At 56.6% G+C, this 14057-nt stretch overlaps 2 protein-coding genes across 8 annotated transcripts in view; both read right to left on the reverse strand.

The window, feature by feature from the left end:
* Positions 1-3482: 3482 nt before the first annotated feature.
* Positions 3483-10182, reverse strand: LAT (linker for activation of T cells). Of its 2 annotated transcripts, none has more exons than XM_032243049.1 (12): positions 9500-10182; positions 9291-9318; positions 9154-9188; positions 8797-8878; positions 8595-8659; positions 8472-8501; positions 8322-8385; positions 8137-8231; positions 4701-4763; positions 4451-4516; positions 4270-4356; positions 3483-4095 (listed from the first exon to the last, which is right to left on the reverse strand). In XM_032243049.1, exons 1-11 carry the CDS (start codon positions 9597-9599, stop codon positions 4277-4279), a joined length of 708 nt encoding a protein of 235 aa, XP_032098940.1. In that variant the 5' UTR covers positions 9600-10182; the 3' UTR covers positions 3483-4095; positions 4270-4276. The 2 variants fall into 2 exon arrangements, with proteins under 2 accessions (XP_032098940.1, XP_032098941.1); XM_032243050.1 differs by having other exon boundaries at positions 8595-8656; positions 9500-9995.
* Positions 10183-10223: 41 nt separating this feature from the next.
* The window catches only part of SPNS1 (sphingolipid transporter 1 (putative)), a 12243-nt gene continuing 8409 nt past the window's right edge, over positions 10224-14057 (reverse strand). For 4 of the 6 annotated variants that reach the window (XM_032243046.1, XM_032243042.1, XM_032243045.1 and 1 more), the window contains 6 exons: positions 13587-13732; positions 13135-13290; positions 12675-12864; positions 12295-12360; positions 11927-12025; positions 10224-10843 (listed from right to left, as the gene is read on the reverse strand). In XM_032243046.1, coding sequence (XP_032098937.1) covers positions 10466-10843; positions 11927-12025; positions 12295-12360; positions 12675-12864; positions 13135-13290; positions 13587-13732 — 1035 coding nt within the window. In that variant the 3' untranslated portion in view covers positions 10224-10465. Of the gene's footprint in view, positions 10844-11086; positions 11259-11926; positions 12026-12294; positions 12361-12674; positions 12865-13134; positions 13291-13586; positions 13733-14057 lie in introns of all 6 variants that reach the window. The other 2 variants (XM_032243043.1, XM_032243047.1) reach the window with 1 other exon arrangement.

Consider the following 14057-nt stretch of genomic DNA (forward strand, 5'->3'; position numbering starts at 1 on the left):
CCCTTCCCAAACTCTCCCACCCTCATCTTCTCCAACTGGGCCTCTTCTAAGCTTCCCCATTTGGGGCAGCCAGCACTTTATACAAGAATCAGAATGAGGCCAGGCACAGTGGCTCATGCCTGTAATCCCAATACTTTGGGAGGTTGAGGCGGGTAGATTACCTGAGGTCAGGAGTTCAAGACCAGCCTGGCCAACATGGCAAAACCCCATCTCTACTAAAAATACAAAAAATTAACCATGCATGGTGGTGGGCACCTGTAATCCCAGCTACTTGGGAGGCTGAGGCAGGAGAATTGCTTGAACCCAGGAGACAGAGGCTGTAGTGAGCTGAGATCACACCACTGCACTCCAGCCTAGGCAACAAGAGTCAAACTCTGTCTCAAGAAAATCATCATCATCATCATCATCATCAGAGCAAGGAGGCTGCCAGTGAGAGCAGCAGTGACCCAGTGAGGCCAATGGCCACAGATCTAATCCCAGGTGTAACTCTTCAGCTGTGTGCCCTTGGGCAAGTTACTTCACCTCTCTGAGCCTGTGTTTCCTCCCCTACATAATGGGGACACTAACCTGTAACCGACAACAGAGAATTCATGACGACGCATGAAACGAGTATGGCAATGCAGTGGGTGCTCCCAGAGGAGCCACTGTCACAGGTATGCACCACTGCACCTGGCTGACCTTGAATGGAGGCACTGTTATTATGACCCTTGAGTAGGAGATCCATCAGGGTGGTGGGAAAAATTATAAGAAAGACACAAAGCTTTTTGGAAGGCTGAAGTTTTTGCAAAAGCCTTGGGAGAGAATTTTGGCTGAAGGCAGCCTAATCCTCTTACCTTGAGCTAATAGCAAAGAGCAGATAACAAGGGAATGTAGAGGAGTTTATCTAAAGAGCTTATTTACCAATTTCTCCAGAAACCAGCCTTTGATCATACTCATGCAGAACTGCTCTCTACTGGGGGGTGGGGTCGGCAATGTTAATTACCCACTAATGGTGTTTGCTTTAGACCTTTTCATTAAATCTGTTCTAAAATAAATACAAGCCTCTCCGGCATATGGGGGTTTCACGGCCAGACTTCCTCTTCAGGATCTGTGAGCCAGGGGTCCCCTGGCCACACTCGCACAGGCAAAACATCTGTGTTTGTGTATTTCTGTCATCCTTCACCCAGACAGAGTCTGCCAGTCAGACTCAGCACCTTGGAGTCCACAGAGAACTGCCAACAACTTTGCATCTCAGAATGACTTTGGCTGTAGTGACAGAAGCCCCAAGTCAAGCTAACTAAAGACAAACTGTCATTTATTGGCCCACATAATGCTTCAGGTATGTCCAGATCCAAGAGTCTTTTATTTATTTATTTATTTTGAGACAGAGTCTTGCTCTGTTGCTTAGGCTGAAATGCAGTGGTGTGCACTCCACCACAACCTCCACCTCCCAGGTTCAAGTGATTCTCCTGCCTCAGCATACCAGGTAGCTGGGATAACAGCACCCACCACCACACCCAGCTAATTTTTCTATTTTCAGTAGAGATGGGGTTTCTCCATGTTGGCCAGGCTGGTCTCAAACTGCTGACCTCAAATGATCCATCCACCTCCAACTCCCAAAGTGCTGAGATTACAGGCAGGAACTACCACATCCAGATCCAGGTTCCCGGCCCGGATCCAGGAACGTTAATGGCACTGTTAGGAAGCTGGCTCTGCCCCTCTCCAGGCCACTCTCTCCCCCACGCAGGCTTCATTCTGAGCAGGCTCTCCAAGTGGTGGCTCCAGGCCTGCATCTGTCCAACTTAATCACTGCCCTGAGCAGATGGACCTTCTCCCAGCACTTCCTGCCCAGATCCCAAGACTGCTCCTCACTGGCCCAGGCAAGGTCACATGCCCATACCTGAGTCAATTGTGATGGCCGGGAAAAAGATGGTGACCTTGGCCCATGTCTGGGTCATGTGTTCAACAATCTGCAGGCCAGGTGCAGTCACTGACCTTAAATCCCAGGGAGACGCTGAGTGCAGTGGCTCATGCCTGTAATCCCAGCACTTTGGGAGGTCAAAGCAGGGGAATCACTTGAGCTCAGGAGTTCAAGACCAGCCTGGGCAACACGGTGAGACCCCCATCTCTAAAAAAGATAAAACATTATCGGGGCATGGTGGCATGCATCTGTAGTCTCAGCCACTCAGGAAGCTGAGCTAAAAGGGTCACTTGAGCCCAGGAGTTCAAGGCTGCACTGAGCCATGATTGCACTATTGCATTCCAGCCTGGGTGACAGAGTGAGACCTCATTTCCAAAAAAGAAAAAACAGGCTGGGTGTGGTGGCTCACACCTGTAATCCCAGCAATTTGGGAAGATGAGGCAGGCAGATTACTTGAGGGCAGGAGTTTGAGACCAGCCTGGCCAATACGGTAAAACCCATCTCTACTAAAAATACAAAAATTAGCCGGTGTGGTAATGGGCGCCTGTAATTCCAGCTACTCGGGAGGCTGAGGCAGGATTCGCTTGAATCCAGGAGGCAGAGGTTGCGGTGAGCTGAGATCGCACCACCTCCAGCTTAGGTGACAGAGAGAAACTCTGTTTAAAAAAAAGAAAAAGAAAAACAAACACACAATCTCTAAAACTGCATGGAATGAAATTGGAAAAGGAGTGAATCACAGAGGAAAGCCAAGGTAAAATTCCCAAAATAAGGGGAAATGGAGGCCGGGCGCAGTGGCTCACACCTGTAATCCCAACACTTTTGGAGGCCAAGGTGGGTGGATCACAAGGTCAGGAGTTCAAGACCAGCCTGGCCAAGACAGTGAAACCCCATCTGTACTAAAAAATATAACAATTAGCCAGGCGTAGTGGCAGGTGCCTGTAATCCCAGCTACTCAGGAAGCTGAGGCAGAGAATTGCTTGAACCTGGGAGGCAGAGGTTGCAGTGAGCTGAGAGCACACCACTGCACTCCAGCCTGGGCGACAGAGGGAGATTCTGTCTCAAAAAAAAGAAAAGCCAGGCATAGTGGCTCATGCCTGTAATCCCAGCATTCTGGGAGTTGGAGGTGGGCAGATCACGAGGCCAAGAGATCGAGACCACCCTAGCCAACATGGTGAAGCCCCATCTCTCTACTAAAAATGCAAAAATTAGCTGGGTGCAGTGGCACGCACCTTAGTCCCAGCTGCTCGGGAGGCTAAGGCAGGAGAATCCCTTGAACCTGGGAGGTGGAGGGCTGCAGTGAATCGAGATCCTGCCACTGCACTCCAGGTGGGGGGCAGCGGATAGATCCCAGCCTAGTAAAAGCCATAGATGTGCCCTCCCCCATACTCTTGCTCCTCAAGAAGGGGTTCATGGAACAGCAGCATCAGAATCACACCGGAGCGGCTCAGAAATGCAAAGTCTCAGGCCTGTCCCAGGCTACTGAGTCAGAACCCGCCCTGCAGCAAGGTCTGCTGGTGAGTCACCCACACATCAAAGTCTCAAAAGTGCTGTGCTGCATAGTAACTTTTTCAGTTGCTTAGACAATTTTTTAAGTTCTGTTTTATTGAGAACCACAAAAGTTAAGAACTAAGAGAGTCCTCCCAGGTCATCAGGTCCAGTGCCTTGGTCTAAGGACGGCGAAGCCATTGTCACAGCCAGCAGCTGCCATGTCCTGGGACCGTCTCATGGGGTGATGCGTCCTGAGCCCCAGCAGCGCCAGCGCAGGTCAGAAGGCCTCATTCAGAAGGCAGGTGTCCCAGCCACTGTCTGCTGTCACTCACAGCCCCTGGCTGAGCCCCCGTGGAGGATGGAGACCCACAGACACACACACACAGATATCTCCAAATCTCTGACTCAGACTCGCACATGTGCACACACACAGACGCACACTCAACAAAGACACATACAGGCCTTTATTCTATTACACAGAGTAGGGCTAGGGCCAGAGCAGGTCACTCTCAGGCTGTCAGAAGGTGCAGCGTGTTCAGGGACCACAGGCCAAACCCCAAAGTGATAATAAGTTACGGGAGGGACTCTTGGGCTGTTGTCAGGCTGGAGCCAGGGCAGGATGCCAAGTGAGGACCCCAGAGCCTCTTCCAGCTGCCCAGCTCAGCCCTCCCAAGGCAAGCCTGGTTCCCGGACAGACTTGGCTTCCACTGAAACGCAACAGAGCAGGGAGGGATATGAATCAGGAGGCGGGCGGGGTCAGCAAGCACCCAGAGGCAGAGGGATAAGCTGGAGGTAACAGCAGGAGTTAGGCAGGGGGTCCTGGAGGGAGGGGGTAGAGCCTGAGGGCCCAGGCCAGGGTGGGGACAGGACAGGCTTCTCACCAGACCCTCAGTTCAGCTCCTGCAGATTCTCGTAATCTGGAGCCCCCTCCTCCTCCACTTCCTCTGCCTCCTGGGAACTCAGGGTAGCTGTGGGGGAGGGGAGGTTGGTTTCCAGCTTGCAGGCCAGCCCCCACAAGCTCGAGGCAGCTACCCCAGCTCCTGCCCCTCCCACAGCACCCACCAGCCTCCGTCTTAGCCGCTCCAGGATGCAGCTCCTGGGACACGTTCACATACTCCCGGCTGCCATCTGTAGGGACAGATCAGAAGGAGGGGTCGCCATGCAAAGGGGTCAGAAGGGCGAGAGAGCAGGGGGGCCCCCAGACAGAGGGGGCAGCGGGTGTGGGTAACCCCAGGATGGGGTCTAGTCACACCGAGAGCATGGTAGGGCGGCGGGGTGCATGGGCGGGCACCAGGGAGCACCGGTCACTCACCCAGAGACGCTTCTGCGCTCTCCCCGCTCTCCGGAACGTTCACGTAATCGTCAATGGACTCCACTGTGGGAAAGCCAGCCCCACCCCAGCACTATGACCAGAGACCCTCGGCCATGGGTTCCCAGAGAACCCCCAACCTCAGGCATGCAGAGCTCCCCAACAGCAGACACCAGAGGCTCCCCACACAGCTACCCCCCATTGGCCCCACAGAATGGAGAGCGGGCACTCCAGGCTGGCAAGGATGGTGATGATGACAGTGATGGTGGCCTGGACAAGGGTGAGGGCCGTGGAGAGGGAGAGGAGGTCCACGTGACCGGGACTGAGAGCTCAGGGAGGGTCAGGCCCCAGCACAGACTCTAGGCTGGGGAGCAGGGATGGAGTGCGGCTTGGAGCAGTGGAAGTTTGGTGGCGTGTGTGGAGGGGACATGGCACCCTCGGCCCAGCGGGTGCCTCCTCCTCTCTGAACCCCCTGCCCACCCCTGCCAGCCACTGCCCGTGTCCCACCCATGTCAGCCCCTTGTGGCGCCTGTTACCATCCATGTTATTTGGGGGGTTTTGTTTATTTTTTTTGAGACAGGGTCTCACTGTCACCCAGGCTGGAGTTTAGTGGCACGATCTCGGCTCACCGCAACTTCTGCCTCCGGGTTCAAGTAATTCTCCCACCTCAGCCTCCTGAGTTGCTGGGATTACAGGTGTCCACCACCACATTCTGCTAATTTTTGTATTTTTAGTAGAGACGGGGTTTTGCCATGTTGGCCAGGCTGGTCTTGAACACCTGACCTCAGGTGATCCACCTGCCTTGGCCTCCCAAACTGCTGGGATTACAGACATGAGCCACTGTGCCCGGCCTATTTGCTTTTTTGTTTGGTTTGTTTTGTTTGCTTTTGTTTTTAGACAGTCTTGCTCTGTCGCCCAGGCTAGAGTGCAGTGGCATGATCTCGGCTCACTACAACCTCCATCTCCTGGGTTCAAGCGATTCTCCTGCCTCAGCTTCCCAAGTAGCTAGGATTACAGTTGCATGCCACCACACCCGGCTTAAGTTTGTATTTTTAGTAGAGACGGGTTTCATCATGTTGGCCACACTGGTCTCAAACTCCTGACCTCAGAGGATCTGCCCTCCTGGGCCTCCTAGTGCTGGGATTACAGGTGTGAGCCACCGCACCCGGCCTGTTTGGTTCTTTTACGTGTTTCTTGTTTCTCCGTGCAAATGTGGACAAGGCGGGCTTCAGAAACAGACTGCCCTGGTTCAATCCCAGCTCCAGCACTAAGCAAGCATGTAACCTCAGCCTGGGGACCTCACCTCTCTGTGCGTCAGTTTCCTTCTCTGTAAAATAGGGCCTGTCACACAGTAGTGCTATTAGACAGGTAAACCCTGTGTCACACAAGGGGACAGCTGGGGCACAGGAGGGTGAGGGCAGGAAGGTGGCCCCGGGGTGGCAAGGTTAGTGAGTGGGCACGTCAGACTCTTAGCAAGGCATGCAGAAGGCCCTCAGTGAATGTTTGCTTTTTCTTTCTTTCTTCCTTTCTTTTCTTTCTCTGTTTCTCTTTCTTTCTTCCTTTCTTTTCTCTCTCTTTTTCTTTTTTTTTTTTTGAGACAGAGTTTCACTCTTGATACCCAGGCTGGAGTGCAATGGCGCGATCTTGGCTCACCGCAACCTCCGCCTCCTGGGTTCAGGCAATTCCCCTGCCTCAGCCTCCTGAGTAGCTGGGATTACAGGCACGCACCACCATGCCCAGCTAATGTTTTTGTATTTTTAGTAGAGACGGGGTTTCACCATGTTGACCAGGATGGTCTCGAGCTCTTGACCTCGTGATCCACCCGCCTCGGCCTCCCAAAGTGCTGGGATTATAGGCGTGAGCCACCGCACCCGGCCCTCTCTCTCTCTTTCCTTTGACGGAGTCTTGCTCTGTCGCCAGGCTGCAGTGCAACAGCGTGATCTCCCCTAACCACAACTTCCGCCTCCTGGGTTCAAGTGATTCTCCTGCCTCAGCCTCCAGAGCAGCTGGGATTACACGTGCACACCACCACGCCTGGCTAGTTTTTTGTATTTTTAGTAGAGACTGGGTTTCACCACATTCGCCAAACTGGTCTCAAACTCCTGATATTGTGATCCGCCTGCCTCAGCCTCCCAAAGGCTGAGGGGATTACAGGCATAAGCCACCGCGCCCAGCCTCTTTCTTTAGTTTTTTTTAAAAAAAACAAGGTCTCACTCTGTCACCCAGGCTGGAGTGCAGTGGCACGATCTCGGCTCACTGCAACTTCTGCCTTCTGGGCTCAGGTGATCCGCACACCTCAGCCTCCTGAGCAGCTGGGACTACAGGCACGTGCCACCACGCTTGGCTAATTTTTTTTATTTTTTGTGGAGATAAGGTTTCGCCATATTGCTCAGGCTAGTCTTGAATTACTGGACTCAAGCAATCCTCCCGCCTTGGCCTCCCAAAGTGCTGGGATTACAGGAGTGAGCCACCACACCCAGCCAGCCATTTTATCAGAACAGTCTGCCTCCTTAAATGTTACATTCATAGCATTAGCCCAGTAGAGGCACCGAAGTAAACGCCGAAGGAAGGAAGAAAGGAATGACTGACTGAATGAATGAATGAAGTACTTGGACAGTCTGGAGCTCAGGAGAGAGCAAACTAGGAATCTGGATGGCAAACAAGGCCAGAGTATAGAAGTGATAGCCCAGGACAAGTATACACAGAGAGAGCAAAGGCAACAGAAAACTAAAGAATGCTGGACATTGAGGAAAGCCCAGAGGATGTGACCAGGCAGGATGAGACCAGAAGGAAGGGAGAAAAGCAGCTCAAAGGAAACAGGGCAGTTCAGGGAGCAGAAACACACACACACACACACACACACACACACACACACACACACCAGCTTCTAATTAATATCCTTAGAGATGTATAAGATGGTATTGCCTCCATGAAACAAGAACAGGAGGCTATAAAAAAAGAACAGTCAGAAAACAACAAAGAGTTTCTGGATAGGATAAAAAATGAAATTGCAGTGGAAGGGTTGAAGAATAAAGTCAAGGAAATCTCCCAGATGATATAAGGAAAGAACAGGGAGGTGGGAAAGAGGAGAGAGAAAGTTAAGAAAATCAGAAGAACAGACCTGGACACGGTGGCTCATGCCTGTAATCCCAGCACTTTGGGAGGCTGAGATGGGAGGATCACTTGAGCCCAGGAGTTCAAGGCCAGCCTGGGCAACACACTGAGACCCTGTCTCTACAAAAAATTGTTTAAAATAAGCTAGGTGTGGTAGTATGCGCCTGTGGTCTCAGCTACTGGGGAGGCTGAGGCTGACCGAGTAGTCTAGTTGGGAGAATCACTGGAGCCCAGAAGTTTGAGGCTGCAGCAAACTACAATGGCACCACTGCACTCCAGCCTGTCCCTAAAATAATTAAAAAATAAAAACAAATGCCTGACTCACTGGAGAAGGCGCTGTCTCGAAGGCCAGGGGTGCTGAGCGCAGGAGCCGGTGGGGCGGCAGTGCTAGTGGCCGGGGCGCTGTCGGGAAGCACCACCCTGAAAGGAAGTGAAACGGGCTGGTGAGCAAGGGGGACGCCCAGCCTGAGCCCCCACCTCCCACCTCCCACCTCCCACCTGGCCACTCACAGGTAGCCCGGGTTGTGATAGTCGTCCTCGTCCTCATCCTCATCCGCGTCCTCACAGGCTGGTTCTGGGGTAACAACACAGGGGTCAGCCTAGCCCAGGACGGGCCCCAGCCTCCCCACCCAACCTGGGCACCTCGGATCCCAGACGCACCCTCGTTCTCGTAGCTCGGCACACTGTTGGCTTCAGAGACAGGACGAGAGGGAGACTGAGTCAGCTCAGGCCAGGCAGATCTTCTTCCTGGCCCCGGCCTCCTCAGCCCTTCCCCACACTTACCACCATCTGAGTCCCGCCGGGAAGATGGCGTCCGGTGGGAGCCTCCGGGGGGCTGTGGGGATCTTCTAGGGGTCAAAGGTCAGGGGTCATGGCTGAGGTGGGGCTCAGGGGGCAATGGCAGTTGCAAAAAGGAAAGGGCTACCAATCCAAGAAGGTGAGGGGGTGGAGGGGGGTTTGGAGGGGTAAGGGAGCAGCTACTCACGGGATGGGAAGCAGGTCTGGCTGGCTCAGTGGTGGGTAGGAGGTGACAGGCGGATAGGCGGGCGGCCTGGGGGCGAGCGTGTCTGAGGACACAGAACAAGTTGAAAGAAGGACTCCACACATCGTCAAGGCCTCAAAGAACAGACTAAGCTCCTGAAACTCCCGCACCTTGGACAGGCCTGGGGGTACCACCTCCCTCTCCCAGCTCAGGTCAAGGCCATGTGGGCAGCCCCAGGGTGGCAGGGGGAGGCTGAAGGAAGGCTCGCACGCACTCCAACGCCAGGGGACCCTCTCCCCGGCACCGGAGGCAGGGGACCCCCTCCCCGACACCAGAGGTGGGGACCCTCCATGTACTCACAAGGCCGTTTGATCTGGATGCCCCTTGGATACAAACTGGTAAAAAAGACACAGCTTGGGGATGGGGCTGGGAGAGGCCCCAGTCCTGCCCCACCGTGGGGTGTGGAGGGAGACCCAGGGCAGCCGGGGCAGACTCACCTATCTGAGGAGGTGCTGTCATAGGAGCCTGGGAAAGAGAGGGCTGCTAAGGCAGGAACACGGGGTGCTGAGGGCAGAAGGTGCGGGGGGTCCAGGGGCTCTCAGAGACACTGGGATCAGGACGGAGGCAGGGACAGAGCCAGGACAGACACAGGGGCTGGGGGTGGGTAAGGATCCCATCACTGTTCCCACTCACCATTCCCACTCACCTGGCAGCCTGTGGCAGTGCACACACAGCACCATCAACACCGCCAGGATGGGCAGCAGCAGGAGGCCCAGCACGCAGGGGACCAGGATGGTCTCCTCCATCTGCAGGGGAGCTCGGAGCAGGCCGGCTTACCCCCCAGGCCCCTCAAGGGTAGAGCCACGGCCAGGCGAGGACGAGGTGAGGACCAGGTAAGGACTGGGTGAAGATCGGACCCAGCAGGGGGCAGGTAGGCAGCAGGCGGCGTGGGAGCCCAGGAGGCGGCGTGGGAGCCCAGGAGGAGGCGGCGGTTCCCTCCCCGGGGCTCCCTGGATGGGTCCCCTCTTTTTCTGGGCCGAGTGGGCTTCCAGCTGGCTGTGGGAAGTCTCTGCTCCCAGGGTGGTCAGACCAGGGCCCCGACTGAAGTTGGGGGACCCAGACACCCGTGTCCCGGCCCTACCTGCCCCTCCTCGGCGCCCGCCTCTCCCTGTGCCTGCCCGCCCGCCCGCCTGCGGCAGGAAGCTGTGGTGAGCACCGGGCGAGGGCAGGAAATCATCGAGCTCTCAGCCGGCTGTACCCGCCCCCTTCCCACTCCACCCCGCCAGTGGGGAGGGGGCAGGAGGAGGCCCGGGAGCCACCCCAGGCTCTCACCAGGGGTCTTTGGGCCCCCAGGAATGGGATAGCCACCTGCCGCCTGGCAGCTACGGCCTCCACATCCAGGGCTTGGGGAGGCAGCAAGTGGGGAGGCCCTGACAGCAGGAATTCTGGGGTGCAGAAGGCAGTGCCCACCCCCACGTCAGCCAGGCCTGCGAGGCCAGGGGCAGGCTCCAGAGAAGCAGGGACGTGACTCACGGTCACACCGAGCCAGCTCACTCGGAGGAGAGCAGTCCCCGCTCTCAGTCACCCAGCCCAGAAGGGCAGAGACTCACTCAGAGCCCCAAGGGGTGACCCACAGACTTCGGGAGCCCTGGGGTGAAGGCGGGACACAAGATCAGAGGCCACCCAGAGAAAGACTAGAGCAGGCACCTGGGGTCTGGCTACAAATTTTATTCCATAACAAATAGCACCGAGCCCCCGGGGCTGCCCTGTGGAGGGGGATCCCCTGCTGGACCCCCACCTCCTCCTCTGAGCTGCCCATGTAGTGTCTGGGAACTGGGACACGGCCGAGGGTCCCTCTGGAAGCTGCGCCAGGCCAAGGGGTTAGGCCCAGGCCCCTTGTGGGGTGGGCCCAGGGCCAGCTGCGGCAGATGTGCAGGCAGGCAAGCGGCGGCCTCTCAGATGAGCACGCTGGCCACGGGCACCCGGGTGGAGCGGCCCCGCTGGGGCACCACGATCCGGTCATCTGTGGGCCCTGCCTCACGCAGCAGGCCTGCAGGGGGAGGGTCAGAGCCAGGGTGAGCCGGATAGACAGACAAAGCCAGAGAAGGGCAAACAGGCAGCGGGAAATGGATGGGGCAGTCACAGAGCCGCCCAAGGGGTAGACGCAGACTGGAGGCCACCCGAGGGGAGAGCTGTGGACTGAGCCACCAGGTGCACAGAAGTGGGCAGACAGATGGACGGACAGACAGACAGGCAGATCAAGAAGCTCGGCAGGGCACAGCCCCTAACTGACCCTGCATGTGCAGCTGCGCCCGCCGGCGGTCGCCCTCAATGAAGATGGCAGTGCCCAGGAAGGCCGCGCCGCCCAGTGCCCCGACAAACGCACAGAGCATGAGTGAGAACTGCAGAGCCCGGAACTCGGACAAGAAGGAGGGGGGCCAGCTCCGGCGCAGGCGGTCAGAGATCTGCGGGGAGAGGAGACAGGAGAGCCAGGGAAGTCAGAGAGCCTTGCAGAAGAGCCGGGAGGGCACCTCCTGAGCTCCAGGGAGAAAGACAAGCGGAGCCCGGCAAAGGAAAGGAGGTTTCAGCCAGGAGCGGTGGCTCGTGTCTACCATCCCAGCTCCTCGGGAGGCTGAGGTGGGAGGATCGCTTGAGCCCAGGAGGTTGAGGCTGCAGTGAGCCGTGTTCCTGCTACCACACCGCAGCCTGGGCAACAGACTGAGATCGTCTCAGGATGGGGAGGGGGGAGGGGGGAAAGGAAGGAGGAGGGGGAGAAGGGGAGGGGGAGGGGGAAAGGGGAGAGGGAGAGGGGGAGGGGGGTTTAGACCACCAGGGTGAGGTCCCTGGTAGCAGAGTGAGATCCTGTCTCAGGAAGAAAAGGAAAAGGGAAAGGAAAGGAAAAGAGGGGTTTGGACCACCAATTTGAGGTCCCTGGCCTTCCTGGCAGAAATCGTCAAAGACATAATCTTTCCGGCCCAGGGGCAGCGGAAGGTGAGAAGCACCCGGCACACAGGATGTAAACATTCCACTAGGGCCAGGCCTTCTGGTCCAGCCCAGGCTCAGGCCACTGGCCAAGGCTGGAAATGTAAGTTCTCCCACTCCCCGCCCCATGCCAGCCAAGGACCATGCTCACCAGGCCGATGAGGTAGGGGCTCCCAGCGTCGCCCAGCAGGTGGGACAGCACGATCTGGAAGGCCTCGGCGGTGGAGCGTCGGGTGGGGATCACCACGTACTGTGGAGGAGTTGGTGGAGCTCAGCGGGTGCTCTGAGCTCCAGGGAGCAGGAGGCAGGGGGCCAGGAGAACGCCAAGGGTCCTCCAAGGCCGGGGTCAGAGGTGTGCCTGGGGTCGAGGTCACAGGGCGGGCCAGGGGTTCGCTACAGATATTATTTATTGCAGAAGGTAAGCTGGGGCTGGGCTTGGAGGGGGCAAGGTAACACTCCTGCCCCCAACCTTCCTCTCATCAGCCTCTAGGCTGACCCTGGAGGTACCCAGCAACTCACCAGCAGAATGTCAGCCACGATGGCCCAGTTCATGGACAGGAGGGTCTCTCCAATGAAGATGAAAATCTGGGGAATGAGAGAGGGGTGGCAGGTTCGTGACAGTAAGGGCAAACACATGGAGGGTTGACCATGTCCCCAGCTCATCCATTAACTCATTTCATCCTTACCACAACCCGGTAAGACAGGTGCTACTAATACTCCCATTTCACACATGATGACACTGAGCACAGAGAGGTTAAGCCACTTGCCCAGTGTCACACAGCTGAGAAGAACCAGAGCTGTGATTCAAAACCAGGCATTCCACCTCGAGTGGCCACCATGCTGACTGCTCCTCCACCCTGGACCCACACCACCCCCCATCACACCTGCTGGCTACTCACATAGGTGGCCACAATGCTACCACGGGCACAGGCAAGGGACAGGAAGAGGAAGGGTGCGGAGCCCAAGAGGCCAGCAGCACACACCAGGGGGTCAGCGCGGGGATTGGAGCGGCGGAGCCGGCGGCTGATCTCCACGCCCAGGCCCACACCCAGGACTCCAGTCAGGCAGGTGATGAAGCCAAAGATGAGACTGAGTGAGGAAGGGGGAGAGGGGTCTGTCCATCCCAGCCACCCTCACAACCAAGGTCCCCCCAGACACACCACCCCATGATTCACGCAGCCCCGAGCGGCAGACATCACCCCATCACTTATTTCCCAGACCAGCAAACGGAGATCCCAGGAGCGTAGGCCGCCTGTGAAGTCAGGAGTCAAACTCCCTGCCTGGGTCTGAGGCACGGAGGCTCTTCACTCCAGCCCTCCCACCCACAGGCCGCCCCCCAGCCTAGCCCCATCTAGGCACCTGTCAGAGGAAGAACAGGAGTCTCCGGGAAGGCAAGGTGGAGTCTCCCCGAGGACCACTCGGGAACGCAGCAGGAACGCCGGAGCCCACAGAGCCAGGGAGCCCGTGACAAAGGCCACAGCAGTGAAGCCCAGGGAAGACAGGATGAAACTAGGACTGCAGGGAGTTGGGAGGGAAAGAGTCACACCCCACGGAGGCGTCAAAGTAGGAGGGGTCCTCTCTTCTCCCTTCCTGGTTTATTTTAGTAAGGTCACAACACCAGGTGCAGAGGCTGTTCCGGGTCCCAGGATCTGGGCCTGTAATTCAAGCAGCTGCCACAAGGGGGCAGTAGCGACTGAATTCCCGGCCTCGGGGTGTGGCCAGGAACAGGAACATCCCCACTTAAACCTCAAACCAGAGGTCAGGGCCTCCCTGGGGCCTCAGATGGTGGTCTAGGGTGGGAATAAACTCACTTTCTTGCCAGAGCCCTCAGATCTGCCCACCAGGAGGTGGGGTTCAGGGGTGGCGAATCAGAGTGGCGCTCCACGGCTCCCCTTGGTGGCTCACGCACTACCAGGAACAGCAGCAGAACGGCCACCACTCCTAGACCCGGTGTCACCTGGGGAGAGAGGGGACTTCAGGACAGGCACAGGCAGAGACACACTCAAGCCCTGGGCTGGGGGAGAGTGTGGGGTACAAATAACTCCAGCCTGAGACCTAAAATACCCAGTTAAGTGCCTGTTCCAAGAAGCCAAACCTGCAATTTGGAGGAAGGGGGTTGCCACTAGGGAACACCCCATTTTTGCAAGCCTAGCTTTGCTTCCTCTTTGGTAATTTTCTTTTGGGAAACCAGTACCCCTACTTCTCTCAATCCATTTGGTTTAAATAGGATCCCAGACTTGGCTGACAAGAGGACTCTTTTTTTTTTTTTTTTTTTTTTTTTT

Source organism: Sapajus apella, unplaced genomic scaffold (genome assembly GCF_009761245.1).
Source record: "Sapajus apella isolate SASKATOON/1434 unplaced genomic scaffold, GSC_monkey_1.0 scaffold51, whole genome shotgun sequence".
NCBI classification, from domain to species: Eukaryota; Metazoa; Chordata; class Mammalia; order Primates; family Cebidae; genus Sapajus; species Sapajus apella.

Coding starts and splice junctions, on each gene's coding strand:
- LAT (XM_032243049.1), bottom strand. CDS start 9,599: ATGGAGGAGACCATCCTGGTCCCCTGCGTGCTGGGCCTCCTGCTGCTG. Junction 8,879..9,153: donor CATCCAGATCAAACGGCCTT/GTGAGTACATGG, acceptor CTGTGTCCTCAG/ACACGCTCGCCCCCAGGCCG. Junction 8,386..8,471: donor GCCGAGCTACGAGAACGAGG/GTGCGTCTGGGA, acceptor TTGTTACCCCAG/AACCAGCCTGTGAGGACGCG.